Source organism: Hevea brasiliensis, chromosome 17 (genome assembly GCF_030052815.1).
Source record: "Hevea brasiliensis isolate MT/VB/25A 57/8 chromosome 17, ASM3005281v1, whole genome shotgun sequence".
NCBI lineage: Eukaryota > Viridiplantae > Streptophyta > Magnoliopsida > Malpighiales > Euphorbiaceae > Hevea > Hevea brasiliensis.
The window spans coordinates 18213979-18229251 of NC_079509.1; the positions used below are offsets into that span (position 1 = coordinate 18213979).

The 15273-nt window shown below is 26.8% G+C and overlaps 2 protein-coding genes across 2 annotated transcripts; both read left to right on the forward strand.

Moving 5' to 3' along the window:
* Nucleotides 1–82: 82 nt before the first annotated feature.
* LOC110639553 (26S proteasome regulatory subunit 8 homolog A) lies at nt 83–4889 on the forward strand. The gene is made up of 9 exons (XM_058139431.1): nt 83–401; nt 1136–1233; nt 2021–2245; nt 2366–2428; nt 2518–2681; nt 3132–3288; nt 3380–3478; nt 4033–4143; nt 4384–4889. The coding sequence occupies exons 1-9, from the start codon at nt 200–202 to the stop codon at nt 4522–4524; spliced, it is 1260 nt and encodes a 419-aa protein (XP_057995414.1). The 5' UTR covers nt 83–199; the 3' UTR covers nt 4525–4889.
* Nucleotides 4890–13921: 9032 nt separating this feature from the next.
* On the forward strand, nt 13922–14844 carry LOC110639544 (EG45-like domain containing protein). The gene is made up of 3 exons (XM_021790543.2): nt 13922–14135; nt 14221–14521; nt 14612–14844. The coding sequence occupies exons 1-3, from the start codon at nt 14003–14005 to the stop codon at nt 14616–14618; spliced, it is 441 nt and encodes a 146-aa protein (XP_021646235.1). The 5' UTR covers nt 13922–14002; the 3' UTR covers nt 14619–14844.
* The last annotated feature ends 429 nt before the right edge of the window (nt 14845–15273 follow it).

Sequence of the window (15273 nt, forward strand, 5' to 3'; positions counted from 1 at the left end):
GATGGGCTTATGAAGCCCAATATCCTAATTGGGGTTAGTAGCTTTAGGCCCATTACCAACTCTACAAATATGCCTCACCGTAGCTGCGTGAACTTCACCGACGGTGCACCGATAATTCGAATCTCATTAGTCTTGTTCCCAAAGGAACCCCTCTAGACAAATATCTGATTTTCATCTAAAGCTTGCAAATCTTGCATTAATGGCAGCGGTAGGGGTGGAGACGAAGCAACCGGAATCAATTATGGTGGACGAGACATGCTCTGCCAAGGCGGCGGGGAAGCAAGGGGAGGGGCTGAGGCAATACTATCTACAACACATCCATGAGCTCCAGCTACAGGTCCGCCAAAAGACTCACAATCTTAATCGTCTTGAAGCTCAGCGTAATGAGCTCAATTCCAGAGGTACTTGCTCGAAATTTGTAATATTTATCCTCACCCTGATATATATTATATATAATTGAATCTGGGTTTTGTGGTTGCGTTTATTCACGTTTGAATTCGATATTTGGTTTTGGGATTTTAATCACTTGTCATATGGATTTAGTAGCTAGGGTTTGGCGCTTTGATTGCGTTACCATTTTTATTTTTGCAAAACTTTAGGTATAGACTCTGCAACGAGCAGCATTTTGGATTTAAAATCCCTGACAACCGTTGATGAGGAATTTTTTAGCTAGGATACTGGAAATTTGTTATGTGATTCAATCTAGAAAACTTGCAGTGGAACTGTATTGTCATCTTGTTGAATTAAGATGCTATTGAATGAGCTGGAATTGATAACTTTCAATGATTTGCATCCTGAGTTCGAATTCCTTGTGTGCTGCAAAGTTATTCATGATTAGATTAAGGTTGAGCTCTGGGCTTTGATGCCAACTTCATGGGCCTTTTGGAACTTGGAAAGTGGTTCATAAAGGGTAATGTTGCCTGTTGGAATTTGTGATTTTTCACGGCATTACCCTATGGTTGAATAATTAGCTCTTTTAGCTGGTTGCTTCTGTTATGAGGTACGGCTAACATGGCATGCGTGGCCATATTATTAATCTGGCATTCTTCTCTTAGTTTTAAGTTTGGTTGAAATTGTTCAGTTGGTCTATTTTCTCTATGATAGTTGTTTAATGTTTTATATTTGATTTGGCCAGTGAGAATGCTTAGAGAAGAATTACAGCTTCTTCAGGAACCTGGTTCATATGTTGGTGAAGTTGTCAAAGTAATGGGGAAAAATAAGGTGTTAGTTAAGGTACTGAGCTTCTTCCCCTGCTAGTGAAGTGTTTTGGGTCCTTATAATGCATGTTGATTTGTTTGTAGTTATCATATGAACGGTGATTCAAAGTTTGGGTTCTTTGTATTATTAAGAAAATAAACACAAAAGTTCTGGCTTTTTTTTGGGTTTGTTTCTTGTGAAAATCATATTTTTCTGCCTCTTTGTCATAATTTTATGGACTTGTTTGTTAATTTCCCTAAATGTTTGGATGCGCTACAATTTTTTTACCTGTGGATCCTTACCAAAAGAGGGATCTTGTAATAAATTTTCTTAAATCATGTGTATTAATAATTTAATATTTGTTTTGTACATGTGTGATTTATTAACATTTATCATAAACTCATTCAAACACACAAACAAAGCAACTATTATGTCAACTTCACAGTTTTATGACTATAATTGACATGGCTAAAAGCAGAGAAAAATGTTGATTTTTTAACCTTTTTTATTGTCTTAATTGCTTAATATTTTAGTTTTGTTGTCAACTACTATGTCATTCATCCATTGCTTAGTATTCTGTATTGTTGGCTATTCTTTTAGACTTGGTGAGTTTTATTTGTTTTACAACATAGCTGAGTGTCTCAGGCTCATATAACACAACAATGTAAGCAACACTTTTACTCTCTGTTCACCTGAATTTTTTAAACCCTAGTTTATAATATTTTTTCTAAGCTTGTCCCCCAATATATGAATGTGTGATGCTAAACCTGGCATACAAAAATTAGGAGATTTCTTTATGCTTTTTTACACGCTTGTTTTCCAGGTTCACCCAGAAGGAAAATATGTTGTTGATATTGATAAAAATATTGATATCACAAAGATCACACCATCAACAAGGGTTGCCCTCCGTAATGACAGCTATGTCCTTCACTTGATCTTGCCAAGCAAAGTGGATCCATTGGTCAACCTTATGAAAGTTGAAAAGGTTCCAGATTCTACATATGATATGATCGGTGGTCTTGACCAACAAATTAAGGAGATAAAGGAGGTTTGTGGATATCTTAATCTGTTCTGCCTATTTAAGCAATTCTAAATTGTTAATTTATGGCTTTCTTGTTAATTCGTTTATTGATTTCATGGTTAACCTTCTTTTTGTTTATCTCTTTAGGTCATTGAACTTCCAATTAAACATCCTGAATTGTTTGAGAGTCTTGGAATTGCTCAACCAAAGGTACTATAATGTTGTTAGCTATTGCATCCATTAATTAATTTTTTTTGCTGGACATTATTAGCACCAACTCTCTTGCTCTCTAATGATAGGGTGTTCTTCTGTATGGGCCACCGGGTACTGGAAAGACACTATTAGCCAGGGCTGTAGCCCATCATACTGACTGTACTTTCATTAGGGTTTCTGGCTCCGAATTGGTTCAAAAATACATTGGTGAAGGCTCTAGAATGGTCAGAGAACTTTTTGTCATGGCAAGGTTTGTGTCCTCTCTTCCCTTCGCTCTCTCTCCTAGAAGTGTTATAATTAATTTGTTATTTCAATGTCAGCTTTTTAGTACCTACTACAGTCCACTTTTGTTTATTTATTTGCATTGCTTATTATAGGCATTGGGACTGACCTTTTATAATAAATACAAAATCAGGAAAAGTGGTTATGCAATTGAGTTTCGTAGAGTTGGCTGGCTACAATGTTAATATGAGATGAAAGAGAATGCACATTATATTTATATCTTTGTGGAGATGTAAGAACTGATGACGGCTGAGTTAAAACTTTTTGTCTTGTGAACATTTTAGCATTAGCCTAATCTGAAATCACTGTAATGTCCTTTCTTGTTAAATTGTAGTGTAGAAAACTGCTTTCTTACATACTTCTGCTTAGAATTTCAGATCTTATGTCTAGTGGTTCTTACTTTTTGGTTTTTCTGCAGGGAACATGCTCCATCTATCATTTTCATGGATGAAATTGACAGTATTGGATCTGCTAGAATGGAATCTGGGAGTGGAAATGGTGACAGTGAGGTCCAGCGGACTATGCTGGAGCTTCTCAATCAGTTGGATGGATTTGAAGCGTCAAACAAGATCAAGGTACTATCAATTCCTGCAAAATGACAGTAGAACATTAGTTTTGGTACAGTTCTTGCTGTTTATTACCTATCATGCCATAACTTTTGAACAGGTTTTGATGGCAACTAATCGGATTGATATTCTGGATCAAGCCCTCCTCAGGCCTGGACGGATTGACAGGAAAATAGAATTTCCAAATCCTAATGAAGAGGTATGTTCCGTTGTTGATGGTTTTATCTTTTTTTTTTTTTTCTTTCTTTTTCAGCTGGCTCTATGAATGGGAAAACCTGATCCGCTCTGCTGGGGAACCCACCCCTGACCTGAACTCGGTGGGGAATTCCTGCCACACCAATGGTAATGAGGCAGGGATGGGATTAAGCCATCCTGCCTCAATTTTCGTGTTAATATAAAAATATATTTTATATTATAATTTTAAATTATATAAATATAAAAATATTATTTTGCTTTAAAAGCACCGTTTATTATTCATTTTTTTTAACTACAATTATGTAAGATATAAAATTTAATATAAATGTGTATACTATTTTATGATAATATATATATATATATATATATATATATATATATAAAGTGATTTGAATTATTATAGAGTTAAAAAAAAAAATTAAGCGAGGCCACTTTCCCACTCCAATATTTTTTTGCTCTGCCCTGATAGCCATTGGGATGGCAAAATCCAGGCCTGCTTTGCCTGCTGCCGTCCCTAGCTGGCTCAAAGAAGTAACATGCTGACTTTTGAATATGCAGTCACGTCTTGATATCTTGAAAATCCATTCAAGAAGAATGAATTTAATGCGTGGGATTGATTTGAAGAAGATTGCAGAGAAGATGAATGGTGCATCTGGTGCAGAGCTCAAGGTATTTTTCTCCCTTATATCAGTAAAATCTTTCCTCTTGCTTTTGGCATTCTCCACTTTTGGCCCGTAGTTGCTTTTTAAAAGATATATTACCTCAGCTTATGGTCTATTCATGTTAGATGCTGTTGTTGAATATTTTACGCAAGACAATTTTATTTTGTTGTATATATTTACAGGGGCAGAAATCAGAAAGTAGCTTCAAACTTCTTTTGTATCATTGATTCTCATTATACTTTTACAGGCTGTGTGCACGGAGGCAGGAATGTTTGCCCTAAGGGAGAGGAGGGTCCATGTGACTCAAGAAGACTTTGAGATGGCAGTAGCAAAGGTCATGAAGAAGGAGACAGAGAAGAACATGTCATTGCGAAAGCTTTGGAAATAAATAAATTAAATTCCAAATTTAATGTTGTGTTTTTTGGACCAACCAATGGGATCACGAAGAAAAAGAATCAAATGGTGTACCCATTGGTTTGCAGGATTGGTTATTCCTGCTTGGACTAGGTTGGCATCATGCATGTGCTTTTTATTCACAGGGTGTAAAGACGTCATTTTCCTAGTCAAGGGGCTCTAAGAGACGCATAGTTTTGTATCTTCTGTTTTAAACAGAAGGCCGAGCCTGTGGATTTTCTTTTTAATCGTGGATTCTCTAAGTAATTATGACTATTGCTTCTCTTGATTTGACTCCTATATTTTTCGCATCTTAGTATTACTTCTACAATGAGAACTCTACTTCCATTCTTTCCCTCATTCCTTGTGTATTTCATCTTTCAATCATTGGGCTTTCTTTTGATTTCTATTTTCATCTTTCAATTAAGATGTTTTGATAAATAAAGGAAACCAGAAAAGCCCTAAATTCAGTGCCATTGGAACATACACTCCTTTAAATTTATAGATATTTTAATAAAATATCTATAAATTAGTTCATATTATTTAGAATTATCATTAACTTACTATTAAATTTTACAAAAATACGTAGAAAGTTCTATATTTTGAAGTTAAAATAATTTAATTTTTGAGATTTTATTTTATTATAATTTTGTTTATTCTATTAAATTAAAAAATTTTAATTTTAAATTATAATTATTTAAATATAAATTAATAGTTCATTATGAAATTATTTATATATTGTATAATTTGGTCATTAAATATTATAATTATTTATAAATAAGTTATTATAATTTTTATAAAATTCTATTTATTTGATTATGATTCTAATGATATAAATAATTATATATATATCTATCAATTTATAATATTTCATATATTGTATTATATTATATTATTTTAAATATATATATATATATATATATATAAATAAAAAAAAATATAAATTTAAAAGTGAATTATTAATAAAATAAAATTTTAAAAAATAAATTATTTTTAGATTTAAAAACTGGGTAAGGTATTTTATTTTTTTTAATTAAATTTAACAAAAAATTAACCGTAATTCATTCTAACAATAGAAATTAATTTATAAATTTATTAAAATGTAATATATGAAATAATTACAAATTTATGAATTAAAAGTTTTTTTTTTTTTAATGCGTATGAAGTATATATATTTCCTCTGGATAGGGATCACTTAAAATTTTGGGAGGTTGATTGTGTATTTACGTGAATGACTTTTGGCATTGGGAAATTTGATATTTATGTATAGGAAAAGTTTTGCTTTGTTCTTTCTTGGTCTATAACCAACAGAAGTCCATTAAGCTGTTCTGTTTTGAGGCAATAATATATATATATATATATATATATATATATATATATATATATTTGATAAGCATCAAATCCAGGCTATCATTTGTATAATTTTGAAATTTTCTTTCACTTTCAACAAAATAATTTTTTAATAATTAGTATCACATTTTTTATTTAATTTATTTTAAATAATCAGTTATTTATCTTTAAAAAAAAATTAATTTGATCAATTTAAAATTAGATATCAATCAAAATTTGATCAAATCAGTCATAATTCTAACCGTAAATTAAGCTAAAAATGAAATCATAATTTTCCTTAATTCGTCGATCTATAATTCTTAAACCTAAAAATAAGTGAACTGAAATTATCAATTCGGCCTGTTGGTAGAGAAACATATCAGGTTAAATCGAAATTAAAAGAAATTTAAATCAGAAATAAATTTGAAAAAAAATTAAAACCAAAATCAAGTTGTTATTTGGAATTTATATTTCTAAATTTTAAATTCATATATAAATTTGAGTCAAATCCAAATTTATTTATGTTAATTGAATTTAACATTTAATTTATATTTTAAATTGTAAATCTAAATTAGTAGAGCCTAAATCTATCTATTCAAATGGACCCTTATATAAATATAGTATATAATAATTTGTACTGAATAATTGGATTATCGACATAAATGGATTTCACATTTGTGTTGTTGAATAGTGAGATAATTTTCTAGAAGATCACATTTATGGTGCCCAGCTAGATAATGGCCAACAAAATTGATGAGGAAGAGTAATAGAGGACGTTATCATATATGCTTGCATTTAGACAAAGCAATGGTTAAAGTATTTATAGAATTCAGAGTGTTTGAAAACTATTTAATTTATATATGTTTCCTTAAAAAAATAATTTATTTGGCTAATAGCCTGTGATTTGCAGGTATGTCAAATACAGAGTATATCTACTAATTGTACTTATGACTTATAACACAAACAATTACAAAAATTGATTTTTCTATAAATAGTTTCACCAATCTCATAATTAATTATGAGTAAAGTGTGTTGATAATTATAAGAGAGTTCATTTGATTGTTTGAAAAGTAAATATAGAGTTTTGGAAAATTAAATACAAGGTTTTAAAAATAAAATTGACAATAATAAAATAAAGGATAAAAGATTAATAAAAAGCCCTAGATGCCAATGTAGAGGAAAGTTACCACAAGTTATGGTAATATCCATTTATGAAAATAATTAAATTAATTTTAATTAATTATAGGTCTAAAATAATTAATCATTATAAATTAATTTTTTTAAACAATCCCCTGCATGTGGATTGGCTGAACAAGTTATTTTGCATTGAATTTTAATTTTATTTCAACCTGAGCACTTTAATATATATATATATATATATATAAAAAGCAGGGAGATTTTATCTTATTAGTGTCATGCAAAATTCTAAATTTTGATGTTGCTATATAGTATAATAAAGTAAAAAAAAATTTTCCTTATTATTGCTACATGTCATTCTAAATTTTAGTGCTTAAAAATTGTTATATTTAATAATTTTAGTAATTAATGTAAGTAATTATTATTATTATTATCATTAATTATTTTTACTATTATCATTATTACCATAATTTTTATGTCTGATTAATTAAAAATATTATATATACTTTAATAATTTTATAAATTTCTCATTTAATGGTTCTTAAATTTTTAATTATTTTATTTAATTATAAAATTTAAGAATTATGTATCTTAAAATTAATAAAATAATTTAAAATTATACTATAAAAATAGTCACTTATAATTAAATACTTTGCTATCTCTCTTCTTTTTATATATTTAATAAATTTTAATTTACTTTAATGTTATTTTATTTTTTTATCCTATTTTAGTGTGAATTTAATAAAGATATATTTTCAATTATTTATTGAATACTATATATATAATGAATTATGAGAAAATGAAATAAAATTTTATTTTCATAGTTATGGTAAAAAAATTTATATTAATATTTAATTTTATTTTTTTATATTTTGTATAGTATAATTAATAAATAATTAATATTATTACTTTGGTTAATATTAATTATGTTATATTATTTTATTATTATTTAGAAAAATTTTTAAATTATATATATAATTTCATTAAATTCTCTCTATTTTTTATTAATTAATTATATAATTTTTTTAAATTATGATTAAGTTATTAATTTCATAATTATGCATATATAAGTTACAAATTATTTAATTATTACACTTTAATATTATAATAAGTAGATTTATTATTATTATTATTATTATTATTATTATTATTATTATTACAAATGCCTAGAAAACTCAATTTAATTAGATATAGGAAAAACTAAGAATTAATTAGATTAATTTATTAATTATACTCAATAAACACATATGCTAATTCTATATATATTCCATTTTTGCTTCCTAATGAAGAGATGATTTAGATTTTTATAAAACAAATTCAAAAGAAGATAAGATTTTAATCTATCACATTTATACCAAGTAGTAATATTCAATTAAATTTATTGCTGACAATTTTTTCTATATTTCTTAAACATATATAATATATATAATTATTATATAATTTAATTTTCTAAATACAATCATTAATTATTTTGATTTTTCAAATTTAAATAATAAAAAACTATTGATTATTAATATAATTATCATCCACTATGAGATTTTTTAATTTTTAATTTAAAAACCTTAATAGTAATTTTTTTAAAGGAAAGTGAAATATTTTTAAACATATTTATTATAATTAAATTTAGTATTTATTTGCTGATAATTTAACAACTCAAGATATTTCATTTTAAAATTCAACGAATATTATCATAATTATCCAATTATTACCACAACAAAAATTTTAATTTCTTTTAAAATATCTGCTTTAAATTAAAATTAAGTATATTTTAATTTTTGTGAGAAATTAATTATTAAATTTTCTTTTAAACATGTCCAATTATTAAAGATAATGCATATTCATTAATTTTTAATTTTTTTAAAAGAGAAAAGTTAACATTAAGTTTTTTTCTGTATTTTTTAAACGGCCGTAATATATAATTACTAAATAAATTATCACATGTTATCATGTTCTTTAATTTTTAATTTTAAAAACGTCAATCACATTAAGTTCAAGACCCATATTTGTTTTGAAGAAAAATTAATATTTAAAAATTTTTTCTTTCCCTTTTATATATTTAATAAATTTTAATTTACTTTAATATTATTTTATTTTTATTATTTTAAAATAATTTAATAATAATAATAATAATATTATTATTATTATTATTATTATACAAAAAGAATAACTTATGACCATTAAAAAAATAGCTTATATGGCTATTAAAGTTATTAATTTGAAAGTAACTGTCAACTTATTTTATCAAAATTTATTACTAACGTATTAGAGTTTCAATATTTTAAATAATAACATCAAAATTCTTTTAATTAAAAAGTAATTTTTTTAATAGATAATAACTTAATGACTTAATTAAATCTGATATAAATTTTCTTTATCTCTTTATATATATATATATAATGCATAACTTAGATATTCTGCTAGTTTTCCCTTAAAATTAGATCTAAAGAATTTGCCTTATATTTAGGAATTTTAATTTTGAAAATGAATTTCCAATTTAAAGCTAATCCAAACTCTAAAGAGATAAGTTCTACCATTCTACACCAATTAAAAACTAACCCACCAGCAACCAAAAAAGTAATATTCATTTTTAATTTGAATTTTCTGCTCTCACACTCGCCTTCCTCTCTCACTTTCACGTTTCTTATAATTTTCCATCTTTTTTTTTCCTTCGATTTTTCCTTACCCGTGCGGGTGTTTCGTGTCTCTTCATTATGCATGAGCCACAATCGACGTTTCTAACACTGATAGCTGCTACCTACATTGTCGGAGGTCCCCTTGCCGTTGGCATTCCTCCGTCGGTCTCACTTGGCTGTTTGAAACATTCTACGCATTGGGGTTTTGTTGGTGTTAGATCTGAAACATAAATTTTGCAAATATCTCCCTTTTCATCAAGCGCTTTTGAGATTTGAATGAGTTGTAGGCTTGAAACTTGTTTTGACATTGAAGAAATTGCCTCTAGACTTTGTTGGTGGAAAGATGGCCTTTGGACTTCGGCTTCAAATACGAAGTCTACCTCAAGTACCTACAATCCCCCCATTAAGTTTTTAGAGTACCTTTTGCAGTTGTTGTGTTATAAATTGGCTAACTATTAAAAAGTCAATTTTCTAGATGATTGTACTACAGAGGAGAATTTGTCAAAATTTTTACTAACTAGGTACCTTCCATGACCTTGCACCACCTCCACATGTGCCTCCACATGTACCTTTACAGGTACCTCTTTATCAGATGCCTGTATGGGTCATTAACCTTATGGGTGCTTCCACAGATACTTTATTTCTTTGTTTTTCTTTTTTGCAAAATCTACACATAGATAATGTAAGTATAGATCCTCTGGCGCTTCCTTATCAGGCACAATACCAGATATCAGGGAGTTGCCTATCTAGTCTTATTCTAAAGCTGCCAATTGATTGTAAGTTTCCTCTAAGAATTTTTTTACATGCTGCAATCATTTTATTTCGATGTAATAAATTTAGCATACATTTGAACATTTGAGTACTTGTTGAATAAGAAATTGCATTTCGGCTTTCTATTTATGAATGAAAGTGATCATGAGACCTACTTATTATATTAATCTTCTATTTGTTTTTCAAAAGTGGCAGAAATGCCTATTTGAGGATGTTAATCATAGGATTAAAGCCGGATGGTTGAAGTGGAGATGTGCCACGAGAGATTTATGTGATCGTAAAATTTTCAATAAGTTAAAGGAAACAGAGATGAGAATGTTGAGGTGGATGAGTAGCTATACTAGACTAGATAAAGTCCGTAATGAGAGTATTAGAGAAAAGGTAAGAGTTGTGTCAATTGAAGATAAGTTGAGAGAAGGGAGATATGAGATGGTTTGGTCATGTGAAGCGTAAACATACGGAGTCTCCAGTTAAACAAGGAGTCTCCAGTTAAACAAGTAGAGAGCATATTAAGTTAGAGGATAGAAAGAAAAAATGAGTAGACCTAAATTGATTTGGAGAAGAGTAGTACAACATGATCTAGAAGTATTACACATTTCTGAAAATTTAATTCAAAATCGTTTAGAGTGGAGTTGAGAATTAATAATCATTCACCATTTCATATTTTTCTTCACACAGACCTAATTTATCATATACTTAATATACAAACATGTATATTCCATGTATTTAATATGTAAGTCATACTCTACATAGTATATTTTAAATTCATAATAAATTAAATCTAAGCAAGAATTTATTCTTAATCCTTTTCACACGTTTGAAAATTCACCCTTTATTTAAGCCTTAAGGCTAGGATAAGAAGCTTTCATATCATTTGCCATCCTTTAGGAACACCCATGAAAATAGCACAAAACCATTGGGTGGGAACACATGAAAAGTGATCTCTCTCTCTCTCTCTCTCTCTCTATATATATATATATATATATATATATTTACTAGTTTTCGGAGACATCCTCGGATATAGCTGTAGTACTCAAAAGTCTACCATATAAATGATATCTATATTGTGATCATTTAACATGTCTATTCCGCTTTTAAATGTTCCAACTAAATGCTGTCATTACATTCTATTGATTTCCTCTCATTCATTTTCTATATTCATCCTCCAGTTTTCATTACTGACTAAAGATAGTCCAAACTAACAACCTATTAGTCATTAATTGTTTTGCATTTTCATATATATGTGAAGATTCCATCACAATTTATAATTATCTTCTTACTTTGATTTTTTTTTTTTTAATTTTATCAGTAATCCAAAAAGAAAAAAGAATTTTGATCCATGGGAATATCACATACTTAAAGATTTGTATAAGAAGAAGCCAATGTATATAACGTGCTCGCACATGTTATTCAGCGATTTACCTTGGGCTCTCCGCATCACCCGTTTAACAAAAAAAAATATATTTTACATTATTGGTGTTGAAGTTGTGAAAATTATTTTTTAAAATATATTAATTAAAAATTAATTTAAAATGAAAATTTGACATATTTTAATTATAAATTATTTAAAAATTTACATAATTTTTTAAATTGTTTTTTTAATGACTTCTTTTTTATCATGAACCTTAATTAGCTTTATTTATAATAAATTATTTAAAAAAAAGAATTTAATTAATTTTTTACATGATTATATTTGATTTTTATTTTTTTTTTAAATTTAAATTAGAAAAAATTAAATATTTTTATTATAAATATGAAAATTAATAAAAAAATAATAATTAAATTAAATTCTTATAAAATTTTAAATTTCAAGAGTAAATAATGATTAAGTTGGCTAGCTAGTCAATGGAATTTATAGCAAAGCAACTCCTACCTAATGATGTTGAATTCCGAAAGCTACAGCATTAAAGTCAGCAATTTTAAAGTCAACTATTGGTGGACATTAATTATTATTATTATTATTATTATTATTATTATTATTATTATTATTATTATTAAATTTTAAATAATAAAATTCTTTCTATTCCCAAATCTTATTTCACTCAAATAATTTAAAATAATAATAATTATTAATTTTAAAATTTAATTTTAATTTTCTTTTTTCATTTGAACTGCTAAACTAATAGAATCATAAATATTATCCCCTAACTAGTTGTTACAACTCCCACAGCTAACTATGTGATGGCCTGCAATGGTGGACTAACATGTACATCAACTCATATGTCATGCAAGTGCTTAAAAGATACACCAGCCACAATTAAATTGACTATATAATTTATATCCATGGATGTATATATATATATATATATATATATATTGAAAATACATTATTAAAGGGATAAAAATATTTTTAATTTTATACTATTTTAATATTTAAAATTTTAATGATAGGGAAAGTAAAATTATATATATTAATTATATTTTATAGTTTTTAATATTTATACTTAATATACTTTTATAAAAAAAATTTTCAATAATTTTAAAGAATAAACATTAATTTTTTAATAAAAAACTTTAAATTTTTTATATTGAGTGAACATAGTAATAGTAATTATGCTCATAAATTATAAATTTAAATAATATTTAGAAAATTTATTTTCTCAAATTGTATTTTTTTATAAGTTTAAATTTTATGCTCAGTATAATAATTAATATTTTATATTATATATTTAATTTTAATTATTTATTATTTAAATATATTTTAACATATTTAAAAAAAAATTCTTTTATATTTTTTAGTTAATTACTTCATATCTTATTTTTTATGACCTATTTTTTATATATCAAAATTATATTAATTAAAATAGTATGTTCTAAATTTATTAAAAAAAGAAAAAAATGATATTAACAATTATCATGTGAAATGTAAAATGATAAAAAATAATGATTAACGAATTTTTATTAATTTTAGGTTAATTGAAATATATAGTATTCTTTATGCATATAGAAATCAAATTTTTCTACTAATATATAGATAAGAAAAAATAATTAAATTATTAAATAAGAATCTTCTTACATAATATAAAAAAAATTAAAAAAAATATTTTCTATTACTTAGGTTATAAATTAGTTAAGCAATGAAAACTAATTTATTAATTAAAAAAAAAGAAATCAATTACAGATTGTTTAAGAAAAATTCTGATGAAAATTAATTTATTAATTAAAAATAAAAATCAATTAGAAAATAATTAAGTAAAAAATAAAAATCAATTAGAAAATAATTAAGTAATTTTCGATTAATGTGAATGAAAATTTTTCTTAATTATTAAGTAAAAGATAATAAATATGGAATTTTTTTTAAATTTAATTAGTAATTAAGTTATTATTATGTTAACAAGCTAACTTTTTTTATTAAAAAAAATTAAAAAAACTTGCGTATTATGATTTGCCATCCAATTCCGCTTCAGCCGACAACGTGCATGGGATCCACCGGAGCTTGACTGACAAGTGGCCGTTTCTCATACGTTATCCATACATTAATTGACAATTTAAATATTCAACTTTTTTTTTAAAAGCAAATTTAAATATTCATTTATTCTTTCTATAAAATAAAAATGCGTTCAGTCATCACGTTTGCCGAAAGTTTTTGAAAAACAAGCAAACATGCCCTTGAGAATCCCATCTCGTCTCCTTCCATGGCAGCCTCTCTTCCTCTTCTTATTAGTAATCTCATGGCTTCTCTCTTCTTCTCATGGTGACGTTGGCACTGCTGCCCATTACAGTCCACCATATTTACGTAAGTACTCTTTCAACCATACCCCTACCTTTACCACACCACTCCACTTTTTTTCTCATTAATTTACATGTTCTTTGCTGTATAGCCACCGCCTGCTACGGCAACGATGCATCGCAGTTTCCTTCCAATAATTTATTTGCGGCGGCCGGCAATGGAATATGGGACAATGGGGCAGCCTGTGGGAGAGAGTATTTGGTCAGATGCATTAGTGCCACGGTTGCCGGTTCTTGCCAACCCGGTCAAACGATTCAAGTCAAGATCGTTGATTATGCTCTTTCAACACCTACTCCGCCGTCGGCTAGCGGAAAGACCATTGTCTTGTCGGAAACTGCCTTTGGGAGAATCGCCAATCCATCGGCTACTTCTATCAATATAGAATTTCAACAGTAAGTTCTTGATTTGTTCCTCTAATTTTCTTTAATTGTTATATTATATCTTCTGCTCTGGGACTGATATTGAATTGTATATTTATGCAGGGTATGATAGAGAGGAAGGATCAGATGAATGGAGGTGAGCGGAAGGGAAGAGGAAGGAAGGAAAGAGTTTCATAATTAATTAATTAATTTTTGTGTAATGTATTAGTAAAAATTTTGTTTCTAGATTGATAGTGAAATTTGAAAAGATTTGTCACATCAATATTCTGGTATAGTTTGGTATAAAGTTTCGTAATAATAAAAAAAATTGTGTTTATTAAAGAATGTTATTTTAATTATTATTTATTTTTTACTTAATATTTCATTTATTTATATTATAAAGAGATTCATTCAGTCTGAAAAATCTCAAATTTAAGTTCTTATATAAATCTCTTGATGTATTGACATATTTATATTCAATTAATTTCTTAAGTGATTTCATATTTGTATAAAGTGTGTAAGAGGCACAATATTTTTTCTTGAGTATGCGATCGATTTATTTGTATACTCAATTTTTTTTTAACAAAAAGAAAAAATATCCCATTATAAAAAAAAAAAACAAGTGCATATAAAGCAAATATACCATCAAAAAATGGTAAGGGAGATAATTTTTTTTTATATCACTCTCTAGTTTTTTAGGGGAGAAAATAGATATAATTTTTTCTAATAACAAAATTATGATCATTTAGTTTTTAAAAAATTATATATGACAAGGTGCTGGATAA